This window comes from Stigmatopora nigra, chromosome 9 (assembly GCF_051989575.1).
Source record: "Stigmatopora nigra isolate UIUO_SnigA chromosome 9, RoL_Snig_1.1, whole genome shotgun sequence".
NCBI lineage: Eukaryota > Metazoa > Chordata > Actinopteri > Syngnathiformes > Syngnathidae > Stigmatopora > Stigmatopora nigra.
Genome location: NC_135516.1, coordinates 7,504,076 through 7,516,281, shown reverse-complemented (window position 1 = coordinate 7,516,281; position 12,206 = coordinate 7,504,076). Strand labels below are relative to the sequence as shown.

General features: G+C 40.4%; 1 protein-coding gene and 1 long non-coding RNA gene across 3 annotated transcripts in view; both read right to left on the bottom strand.

Annotated features, from left to right (window-relative positions):
* The window catches only part of LOC144201230 (adenylate cyclase type 1-like), a 28,286-nt gene extending 21,952 nt beyond the window's left edge, over nucleotides 1-6,334 (bottom strand). Inside the window, exons 1-3 of one of the 2 annotated variants that reach the window (XM_077723710.1) lie at nucleotides 5,507-6,334; nucleotides 2,237-2,386; nucleotides 1,668-1,786 (exon numbers count right to left, since the gene is read on the bottom strand). In XM_077723710.1, the coding sequence (XP_077579836.1) occupies nucleotides 1,668-1,786; nucleotides 2,237-2,386; nucleotides 5,507-6,112 (875 nt within the window). In that variant the 5' untranslated portion in view covers nucleotides 6,113-6,334. The remainder of the gene's footprint in view (nucleotides 1-1,667; nucleotides 1,787-2,236; nucleotides 2,387-5,506) is intronic. The other variant, XM_077723709.1, reaches the window with a different exon arrangement.
* Nucleotides 6,335-8,105: 1,771 nt separating this feature from the next.
* Nucleotides 8,106-9,732, bottom strand: LOC144201743 (uncharacterized). Its single transcript, XR_013327385.1, has 3 exons — nucleotides 9,572-9,732; nucleotides 9,375-9,505; nucleotides 8,106-8,778 (listed from the first exon to the last, which is right to left on the bottom strand). It is a non-coding gene; the product is annotated as an uncharacterized LOC144201743 (long non-coding RNA).
* Between the last annotated feature and the right edge of the window lie 2,474 nt (nucleotides 9,733-12,206).

The window sequence follows — 12,206 nt, the reverse complement described above, 5'->3', positions numbered from 1 at the left end:
CAACAATATCCGCTTTGCTGGACTCTAATCAGATGAAAACGGTGCCCACCTTGGCCGAACATAATAAAGAAAAGCTCAGCGTAAACTGGGCCGCATGCTGTGCCTCCTTTCTAATTAAAGTCCACCCGAATTACATGAATCCCATTCTGCGTCCGATCTGATTGCCTTTCAGAGCGGGGGAGCACAATATCTGGAGGGAGGGGTCCGAGCCACAAAAGCAATCAGGGAAACGCCTTTGAAATGGAAGCTATATTTAGACACACAATATTACGCAACAAGAATCTGGTTATCTCTATTACAATTAATCTCTTGTAGCTTCTCAATCCCATAGCAAAGCTAACTTTCGTTTTCAGCGTACTCCGTGCATCTCTGACAATGAGAGCCCTCATACAAAGAACTAAATGTCTGTATTGAGCCAATAAAATAAGAGGGACAAAGATCTTTCCTTGCAATATAATTTAAAACCAAACATACACTCACTAATTACATTTGTAGGTCTATAGTTAGTGTGATATTTAAGGGGCCCATTGAAAAGGCACAATATTTTAGTCTCTTTTTTTTCTTTGCAATTGTTTACTTCAGTCTTCTTTCATGTTTTTTTTTGTGCTGGGATGTAGTAACCATGAAAGTTGCTTTAAGGATTCAACTGATTTTTTTTCTAAAATTATTTCATTTTAAATAACTTACATTTTCCAAGCCTGTGATAAACAATAATAATTATAATTAATATTAATATAACATGGAATGATAGTTTTTTTTCTTCCTTCACATCCTTCAATACTGTAAATTTGAATATGAACAAGATTGGTGTAAGAAAAATATGCATGCAAACATTACCACAATCATACCAAGATCATTATCATTATAACTAAGACAGCAGGTGTCATAGAAATCAATGATATTTTGTGACTCTTTTAACCCAGTGCGACGTAAAAGCCTCTTACTTGTTTGTCTTAACAGTTCTATTAAATAAGGTATCATTGGAAATTACAATCTGTGATGAATATAAAGATTTAAAATCTTGAAAGAGAAAGTGCACTATATGAATCCACAAAACCAAGATGCTTATCTGCAGTTTCCCTTCCTGAGAAACATAATAATCATTAGTTGCCTTCCAATGGAACATCATTTGCTGGAATGACTCCCACACAAATCGGCTTTATCGTCTTTTTAAGTTTCTTTTTCTGCAGAACCTCACAAGCCTTTTTTTTCCCTCCAGGGTGCAGCTAGGTTTTGATGACCCTGACGTTGCACACTAGTGGCCTATTATCCTATTCCTAGCAAGTCCCTAATTGGATCTTTTATGTCAGTGGACGTCAGATTGGTTCTGTTTAATGATCCAAAACGACAAATCTTTGAATGTACTTAGACAGTGTTTATGCTGGCAGGCAGACATCTCCCAATGTGAGAGTTCACTGGGTCTGTAATGAATTAGTAGTGCCAAAATGGGTCAGATTTTATTGTGATATAAATGTATCATAATATGGTAGTAGAAGTTAAGAGTCGACTATCCTCTCAGTTTAATGTATCAAAAGTCTGTGTAATTAATTTTGTGGTTTACAGAACCCTTGTTGACCACGCACAAACTACAAATAGCACATAAACTTTGCCTGTTAAAAAGCAGCAAAAGCAAGTTGGGCTTCATTAATCTCTGTCAAGTCCTTTACCTGACATTGTCGTGACGTTGAATGTAGATTTTGTGAAAGATCCTTTCTGGGGGTTTCAGGAAGTCCTCCTTCATCTCCATGGCTACGTTCCTGGGCAACAAACTCATGAGCAGGCGCTCCTAAGTTCACGTGGATAAAAAAATAAAAAAATAAAAAAACACCGGAAAGGTTAGGTCACGGTAACATAGTTGTTAGTTACTACATTGTTGCTGACTGTTATCTAATACACTGTCATTGACGGTAATTGACTTCTTAATCTATTTAACTAGAACTCCTGGCATTCCCAAGTAAAATAGATTGGATCTGGATCCAATTCAAGTGCAGCCAATAAGTTAATATTTCTGAATTGCTGCTTTTAAATTGTTTCAATATTGTTATACATTGATTTTGAGTGGATACTACAATAAGGCTGACTATTCCTGCTGATCTTCATATTCTGTTTAGATGGAGGTAGTTTTAACGTTTACGGTATTGAGGTGCCACACAGTGCCGTGTAATTTCTGTGCGATCCAAATATGAAAGGTCCTAAGGTCTTTCCTTTACCCGATTGCTTTTAGGTTGATATGCACCTGTTTCTCATTTTCATCCTCCATTCGGAGTCGTTCTTCTATGCAGTCGCGTGCCTGTAGGAAGGCCTTCCTCTGCGCTCGCTCTGTCAAGATGCGCACAAATAGGCCCGAGAGGTTGACGCTGGTAAAAAGCACCGTATTAGCCACCAGCTGCCAATAGACAAGCAGACAAACAAATATTACTGGAATTGAAAGTAGATCACAAAATTCCACGCTTATGTACATTTTTATACACACCAGCTTTAATATAACTTTTCAAATAAAAACGTCATATTTATAAAGAAGAAAAAATATTTGCATAAGGATATGCATATTTGTCGACTAAATGTTAAATATTGAGTAGGAAAACACAAAAAGCTGTTCTGTGTACATTTATAACTAACACAAAATGTGAAAAATAATCTGTGACTAATGGAACTATTGAAATTTGTCTTATCTAAATTGTCTAATGATTGATTCCCAACAATTAAACCAAAACAAATTTGAATTTAGATATATGTATATCATTGAAATGATATTTTCCTGACTGTCCTTCTTTTGAGGTATCTAAAAACTGAATGGATATAGTACATAGCTGTTAAACGCTCCCCCATCCATAGTGCATGTTTACATATGCTGTTGTTAATGCAACATTAAAGCATGGGAGGGTGTGTGAGGTGCAACATCCATCACAGTGGATGACTGCACGCTGGCCTGACTGCCTTCGACCTTAACCCCCCCCTTTACACCAAGGTTAGTTTACTAGTTTGAACATCCAGGTAGATTAGTATTTGTGGAAAGAAAGAAAGGCATTCTCAATATATCTTGAGACCATTCATTTATCAATAAACTACCATGTGATGATAAACTAATTCAAAATGCATTGGTTTAATCTAATAGTTTGTCATAATGTCATATTAGTGTTACACTGTGATGATTTGTCTGACAATAAACCAACCTCCAGCATCACAGACATGTGCAATGAATGTGAATGGATGTGTTTTTCCACAAAGTATGCTGCAATAACCGCAGTTAGCGCATATATATCACTGCTGTCTACAAGGACGCTACCGGGGACATTTTTACAAACTCATTCTAAGGAGGAATTATGAGCGAGAAAATAATGCTCGTATTTTATTTGTGAAATAACAGTTTTTTAATGGACGTCGTTACAAAGCAACTGTAAATAATTACGGGAGATTTGCAAGGGTGTTCTCACAGTTCAATTGAACCATTTTGAGCTATTTCCATGCCATGACATCTGCATATTAAACAGGAAACTGAACAGTTTGGAATCCAGGTCGATAAAGTCCAGAAATCGGGCCTACATTAATAGAGAGCCATTGAGGAACTCCTGCTCTAACCTATTTCTGACAGCGAAGGACACACAAGTTGTGAGCTAGTTCAGCACAAAGGACAGCTCCTTGTGACTCATTGAGCCATGACATTACAGCAAACAAACATTTAGTGGTGTTTCTTCTTTGCAATGTATGGTGAAATGATATTCCAGGGAAGGATTTGACAAAATAATGAACTTCAGCAGACCTTAGCAGTGGTGAGTCATACAAATAGAGGGACAGGGGGGAGAAACAGTGTGTCTGTTACCATGAGGGATATGAATCAGCCTCAGGGGGAGATGGCTGGAAATTAAGTGTTGGAGCCACATATTGCCAGAAGCAGCAGCAGCACACATATTTACTTAAGTACAAAGTATTTATACTCAAGTTACTTGCTACCAACAAAGTACAACAAAACATAGCTTCCTCGAAACCTAGTCGTCATGTACGAGTCACAAACAATTGGCAAATGAAGACTTGTTCAGCGACATCACGTTCATCAAATGACGAGACCTAACGGATCACATCTGCATCCACTCCAGTTGTCCTCTAACACTGACAGTGACTGTACTACGTTGTGTACAATTCAAACGTTTCCTCTGCCCCATTGGCTACTAAGGGCATGAATAGCGGGACTCTTTGGATGAGCTCCCAAGCAAAAGATAAGTGAGGGTAAGCAGTTTTCATCCAACCTGGAGCCCTGAAAGATACTTTTGCTCAAGATTTTCCCTAGTTGCTTGATTCCAAGTTTAGGCAATAATAAATGCCAAGTATTTGCTCGTGCAACCCGAGAGGAAAAAACTGGTTGTACACTCCAAGGGAAGTTATCACTTGCATTGCTCTAAATTGCTCTAAACAACTGTGGTCAAATGCTGCTCATGTGAAGCGAGAAGGTAAGAATTGGTGTCATTTAATTAACCACCCAATGTAAAGGAACTTCATTCAGTGTGTCTACAGTCAAGGCCTTTTACAAGAAAGGGCTCGTCTCCAGTTGTGCCCTTAGCTTGAATCTGTTTGCCTCAAGCTATAGAAAAATGTGTACGTACACACAGCTTAAGTCCTAGGAAGGTGACATTAAAAAATGATAGGCCTCATAGAGATCCATACTGTGTGTGTGTGTTTATGAGGGTGTGTACTTTGGACCATGTGAGACTACATGTGTGAGTGACATGTAAATGTGTTGTTCATTTTTGTGAATGTGGAAAAGCGTACATGAGCACATTGAGAACATCCTAACTCTACACATAAGGTTGGAACTTACCAAGGAATTAACCTTCGATCTCAGACCTGTAAGGTGGATGTACTAACCACTCGTTCACTGTGCCCATTGGCAGCCTAAGACATCCAATCCATTTTGCCCGGGAGAGGTTGGCAGTAATCACTTTCATTCAAAATGCTGAGAATGTCTAGCATCTTCGATTGCATCGAAAGATGAAAATTCAGTCAGTCCTCCTAGTTTAAATGAATTGGACATCTTTGCTGTCAATGGTGGTGGCCAATAGGTTAAATACATTTCTTGTTAGAACAAGTGGTATGGAAAATGAATGAATCTAATGAAATAACAGTTAAATACAATAATGAGTAATAACTTAAAACAAATAAAAAGGAATAAAATAATTATATTGAAGACCTGGTGTCCAAATATGAGGACATTTTGGGTCATATCATACCAATTGTTAACAATATAGCCTGCATGAATGAAAATGTGATGTCCACTCCATGTATGTATGTGGACACCAAAGGCTTAATGTGATTAACATTTTCTGACCAAAAATTGCCCTATTAAAGATGAAATGCATTAGTAGTGTGAATGTGTGAGTGTGAAAGCAAATTCAAATGACGTGCACGTGTGAGTGTTTGAGAGCATGGGGTGTTGTTTGGGGGTGAGCGCGTGAACGTTTGTTAGTAAACTGCACGTAGCTCCCTGCGTACGCGTGTATGCGCGCGTGCTCACCGTCCTCCACAGTTTCTGCGTCCTGACAGAAGTGGCTGTCACAATGAGATGCGAGACAGACACCATGAGTCCAAAGAGGACAGCCAGCAAAGTCCGGACGGGCAGCAGAGCATAGGCGACGAAGGTGACCAGGACCAACTGCCACACGCCCTGATCGGGGGATGTCTGCGGCTCCGAGCCGGCAACTCCCAGCGAGAATGGACAGCACAAGAAGGCGAAGGTGAAACCGAAGAGCAGGCTCAGGTTGACGATCTGCTGCAGCTGGGTCACCTGCAGGTACTTGACGTTAGTGACGATGAAGAGCGACGTGAAGACGACGCAGTGCACCGGGTGCGAGCCCTTGGAGATGGTGGGGTGACCGCCCCCTCCGATGAGCTCCGCGCCGGCCAGTGCCGACGACATGACGATGAGGACGGCCAGAGCCTTAAGCGTGGACGTCTGCTCCAGCTTCAGGTTATAGTTTTGAAAGAGGGACTCCAGCTCCTTGCAATCGAACTCATCCTCGCAGGCGATGCTGCTCACCGGGCAGCCCGGCGGACACGGACTTCTCTTCCGCCGGCTTCGGACTTTCTCAAACGGCGCGTCCTCCATGTCGGGGCCATTCATAAACTGAAGATGTAGTCTGCTTCTGGTGGTTGCTGCTCTGCTCCCTTCTTGTTTGCTAGCGAGAGCGTACTTTATCCACTGCGATGTACTAGGATCTTCATGTCTACACGTCAAGAATAAATGAATACTACATCCCCCCCGCCCCCCTTCTCCCAAAAAAAAAAAAATGCCAAGAAGGAGCGACGTCCGCTCGCAACTTAGTGCGGCTCAGCTGGGATCACGCGTGCGCAGTGCGAGGCCGACGTAAAGACTCAAGACGATGACAATAATGGGACTGTCCACATATCGTCCCCCCTTCTCTCTCTCTCTCGCTCTCTCTCCCTCATCCTCTTTTCCTCTGCCACCTACACGCCTTTCCGTCATTACAACAATCTTATTTACTCCACATCGCTTGCTTCATCCCTGCATCCTCAACGCTTAAATATGCCAACAAAAAAAGTCACTCTGCCTCCATGATGTATGTATCCTTGAGCAAAATTCAATTTTAGGGGCCTCTGTTTTTTGTCAATAATATTGACTTTCAATCTTTCACTGTTGTATTTTGCTAGTTTTCAAAATTTGGTTAAGTTTGTTCGACAAAAACTGAAAAACATTTGAGTTGCTCCAAAAGTAGTGTATTGGGGGACCTTGGTTCAAATCCAGGTCAGTCCATAGAAACTGGAAAGCCGCCATACATAGGTAAATATAACATATTGGCTACAAAGACATGCATTCCTTAATTCAATCCACCCCTGAACCAATATCAAAAGCGCTGCCTTGCCTAAAGAGAACAACTGCGCTGTGGTTCGATGCTACTGAGTCCTTTATCCGGATGAATGAATATTTTTGTTAACGAAATCAAGGTTGCATGAAAGGAACTGGGTTAATTGACTGGCAAACTCCCATAGAAAATCTATAAACTGTTTCAAGTGAAGGATGACAGAAAGGGTTGCAAAACTGAATATTGTACATTTATCTATTTTCCATAAGGCTTATCCTCACAAGGGTCATAGTCTGTGCTGGAGCCTATCCCAGCCAACTATAGGCACCAAGCAGGGGACACTGAATTGGTGGTGAACCAATTGTATTGTAGGGTTCAAGGAAATAGGCAACCACTCACATTCATACTCGCACCTACAGGCAATTTGCAGTATTCAACCAGGTTAACCTGCTTGTTTTTGGAAGGAAGCAGGGAAAAAAAACATGCAAGCCCGGGAGAACATGCCAACTCCATACAAGAAGGTCCAGAACTGGGATGGAACCCTCAATCTCAGAACTGTTAGGCCAACACGCTAACCACTTGTCCGACAGACCGTTCAACCGTGAATATTGGTGACGGTATAATACATATGCAGTATGTATTAGGTTTATGAGCAGCACATTTGAGAGGATATTAATCCACTGATAAGCCCCTTGCACCTCTCATCAGTGTAATGAGTTTTCTTTACGTGAACAAATCGGGGACACCGTGCATGGACGGATCGTGGTAAATAGGCACTTTCTATGTTGTCAAAAGCAGCACCATCATTCATTCATTACCACATTTAGAGATTAGTCAGCATGCAGTCATAAAATGAAGGCGGAACAAAGTTGACAGATGGGTGTCCATGCACAAGTCCAGCCATGTTACAAGGACATTCACATGCCTTCTGTTCCCTACATCTTCCTTTTCCTTTTCTCTCCCGCTTATCCAACACTGTTGCTCCATGGGAACAAAGGAAATAAATGGCCAATTTAATGGCCTAGTTTTAATTTCCTTAATTTCTCAGAGACCTCAGCTCTAATAAAAATGAGACCCTTTTGTGACTTTTAAGGTGAAGAATTCATCAGGTCCAAAAAATGAATGTAATCAATGTGTTGAAGGGAGCCTCTTCAGTATTCTAAATTCTTTACAACAAAAACTAAGAGGAACAAAAATGCCAAAGAAAAGTAATTGTCATAGAATGTCAGAAAAAGCAGTGGTTAACTATTATAACACGTCGAAAATAAATTATAATGCAGTTATCCGCTTCAGAGTCCAAGCTATACCATTCACGAAGAGGTGACTCCCAGACAAGTTGGTTTTAATACGATATTAGTCAATTTAAATGCACAGTTTTCCATAATATGTATGCCATAAAGCCTATTTGTCTAAAATGTCATATTTGATATGCTTTAATGGGTACATTTTATGCAAACATGCTCTGGTGCTGCCATTTACAAGGTATATGCTAATGACAGCATTTTGACAGGGAGACCGTTGTCGTCTGCCACAAAGGTGATATGCAAATACAACGAAAGCACATTGTTATTTTTAGCTACTTGACCGCCACATGATTAATCTCACATTGATTTTACTGTCATCATCGCCTCATCATTCCTTTTTACGAGAGAAATTTGCAAAAGAAAATCTAAGAAAATTGTTTGTTTTGCCAGTTTCATAAGATATCTCAGGTAGTTTTCATGCGAATGTCATAGAATGCATTGAAAATGTGACATTCACAATTGTCGTTTGTGTGTGTGTGTGCGCACTTACCTGTGATTGACAGGCGGCTCTTGATGTTCCAGGGTAAAGGTGGGGGAGGTGTAGGGAGTGGAGTCCATGTATGACACCAAAAAGTGTTATTCCATGCACCTTGGCTGGCCTCAGGTGTAAGTGCGGGTTCACACTCTTCCTCGTACACCCCTTGAGAACAAAAGACGGGGGCCTGTGGGAGTTTGATGTCTTCAATCTCAACACCAAGGGCAAAAGGCAAGTAGAAATGAGCCTCCTCTATCACTCATCCTTACTTCCACTTTTTTCTACTCATGTTTGTCATACTTTGATCATACAAAAAGTATGCCTTCAGACAGAAAGGCACTGAAAAGCAGACCGCCTATCCTCAACAATGTGGGTGCTACTGCCTATTTCAGCCAACTCTAGGCAACACCCTGAATTGGTTGCTGGCCAATTGCAGGCCGCAAGGCAACAGACAACCATTCAGGTGCACACTTTTCCAAGCCATTGAATATGTGGTTATCAGGGTTGGATCTAGTCAAATACATCATGATTGAGGACAGAGTAAGTCATAGCCCGAAATGGTTAGTTAGTGTACCGTGACAAATTTTTAGATCTTTCCTTGTGGCGAATAAATATGTCAGCTATCGCTCCAAGCTAAAGCTGCAAGATCATGTGGTGTAGGATGTATAAAAGAGTGATTTTTGTTTCCCATATATATGGTCAGAATTAAGCTATGGGAAATAAAAATGGAGTCTAGACCCAGGACAGAAGTAGGCATTTCTGAGCAACAGCATGGTATCATACCTTGAAGGACTACCGCAGATGCGTTCTTTGCCTTGAGGGTGTTGGTGGAGAAGCACAAAGAAGGTCAGAAGGAGCCGCATTGATTATCTTGTGGTGTGGGTGTCTTTAGAGAGGATTTCTTCCTCCGTGATCTGTTTGGAAAATAGTCAGGGATGATAATGTCAAGTGGGGTATACACATACCGACAATAGGGTCACCTTTAAATATGTTTTCCCTCCTTGTGATCAGATTATCAGACTCTGTCCAGAGTGGATTTTTTTTTCCTCCACATGATTCGACTAGAAAGCAGATGAGCATCATCAATGTGATCCAGTAAAGGCAGGGGTGTGTGTATGTGCATGTCTGCACCCTTGTGTTCTGCGCCCTGAAAATTGCAGACACTTTGGATCAACACCAGCAAATGAAAAGAGCTGCCAGAAAAGACCCCTGAGAGGAAACGTCGGCATGCTGCGAATGAGCTTGTGTCATTCTTAATTAAAATGTGCTAGGAAGGAAGTTGCCACTAAATGCACTGCACTCCTGCTCCAGATAAGATAAGAGTCTCTATAGGTCTATAAACATATAATTGCATGTTAACATTGGGAGAAATGTACTGAAAAGTGAAGTTTTACACATAAAAATATTAGTGAAGTGAGCATCTGAAACAACGTCAAGAAACCTACGAAGACCTGTGAGATAATTTTACTCCTAATATGACATTTTAAAAACTCGAATAAAATGATGGTTGGCATCATTAGATATCTATTTGGGCCTTTTTTTTGCATCAGAAACATTTTCATTCATGCATCAGTATACATCTAAAGTAAAAGTATTTTCTTCAATGTAGTATTGGCGTTCATGTATAACACTTTTATTAATCATAACAATCTCATGCTATCTTCCTGATAAAATATTTCTTATTATAGTACAACCCTACTGTTTATTTGCAAATGCATGTTGTCTTTGGCTCCGTTCGTAAGAAGCCTGAAGTCATTTAAATAGGATCTTTTTGCCTCCATCTGTTTTAAGTGAGATTCAGTTTGATGTGGCCCAGTCAAATGGAATGTAATATTTTCAAATCTGGAAATAACCCACTTTTGGGTTTAAATTTGACATGTTTAGATTTTACAGAATAGTGGTACAGTCTGAACAGCATTCATGCGAGGATTACATGAATGTTGTATTATTATAATAATAGGCTGTGGCAAATTATACTTATTTTGTTAAGTGTCTGTAAAAATGCAAGAAATTATTTCAATTTAGAAACCCAAAAATTGTTTGTAATATACTTAAAACCTTAGGACTGAATTTTTGTCACATCATAAAGAAAACCACCCAATTTCCGAGTTAGGGCCAGGTGGAAACGATCTGCCATTGCACCCCTCGGCGGCTTCAACCTGCATTAAATGACAAATCCAGGATTTCAACGTTATTCATCTTTCGATATAGACCACTTGACAGCTCACAGGCGGCGAGGCAAGGTCACGCAAGCCGCTTGCACTGCGATTTAAAAGGCTGGCCAGACAAGATGGAATGCTGACTGATGCTCACTTAAGTACAGCTGAAAATATGCTTTCAAGTGAATGACATCACACTAAATAAAAACACATGTTTATGTGTTAAAAAGTGTGAAATATCTGCGATGTTGGTGTTTTAGCAACCATCCTTTACTTATTCACTGCCATTGAAATTAGATCAACTATTTAGCTACACATTTCCAACAGGGCAGTGGGGTGCTGGAGCTTATCTCAGCTGACTTATAAACTGGTCGCCAGTCAGTTGTAGGATACAGAGAAAGCCAATCATTTGTACTGATAATAACACCACCAGTGAGGCAATCGATCCTAGTCTACCTGCATCAGGCAAATAGACTAATACACAATCAGCTACTCGACAATCACTGTAAAATATATGTTTTAAATACAAATAGCCAAAGGTAATTTCAGGTCAAACACTTTGACAAAAACAAATTGTCCCACCTCATCGGAAAATTGAATTGCATTTGACACAAACAAGCTCCGAAAAAAACAAGCCTTTGAGGGTCTGTGATTGGGTGCCATGTGCTGCTCTTGTACAGGAGACAAATACTACTCTGGCCAGTGATCAATAACCGAGAGAAAGTGGTCCCTAGCCTTGATCCTAATTAGTGGCGAGCTCGAACAGATTAGCCTGCACCTGGGCCCCCATTTTAGGTGTGCTAAAACAACTCATTGCGTGGGAGGTGGTGGGTGAGAGGGATGCAAACCTGTGTTTATACATTGAAACAAGCAACAAAGAAACACAAACACTTGGGGGGGGGGGGAAATGCTAAGTGTTTGTCTCTCTCTGTTAGTGTCACAGAGCTCGAAGACGCAAACAAACAGCTTTCATCAGCGTGATGCCAAAATAATAAAAGGATGGGGAGACCGGAGATTGACAACAAGGATTTGTCACAGAAGCAGTCTTTTAAACACACACACAGTTCAGGGAAGGGTTAGCAAGAAGACCCTGGGATAGAGGATGTGTGAGTGCGTGCATGATAAGCACATTCGTCTCCCTTTCAGTGTTTTGTGCTATAAATAGATAATACCTTCATCACGACCCCAGCTTGCAAATTGTGTAGTTATTGCCTATGGCAACTATTATTATATATTATTTTGTAGTTTAGTGCTACAAAGGTCAATGATGGTGCTGGCAGAAAATACTCAAGTAGTTGATTAAGTTGTAATTCACAAATTTTGTCACTAAGTGACACTACAATCACTTTAAATATGCTTTACTACCTTGTTGGAATACAAAAAAAGATCTGTACACTATTGCCATTTTTTAAAAGTTGTTAAAAATAATTGGAATATGTTGTATAGTGTATCCTGA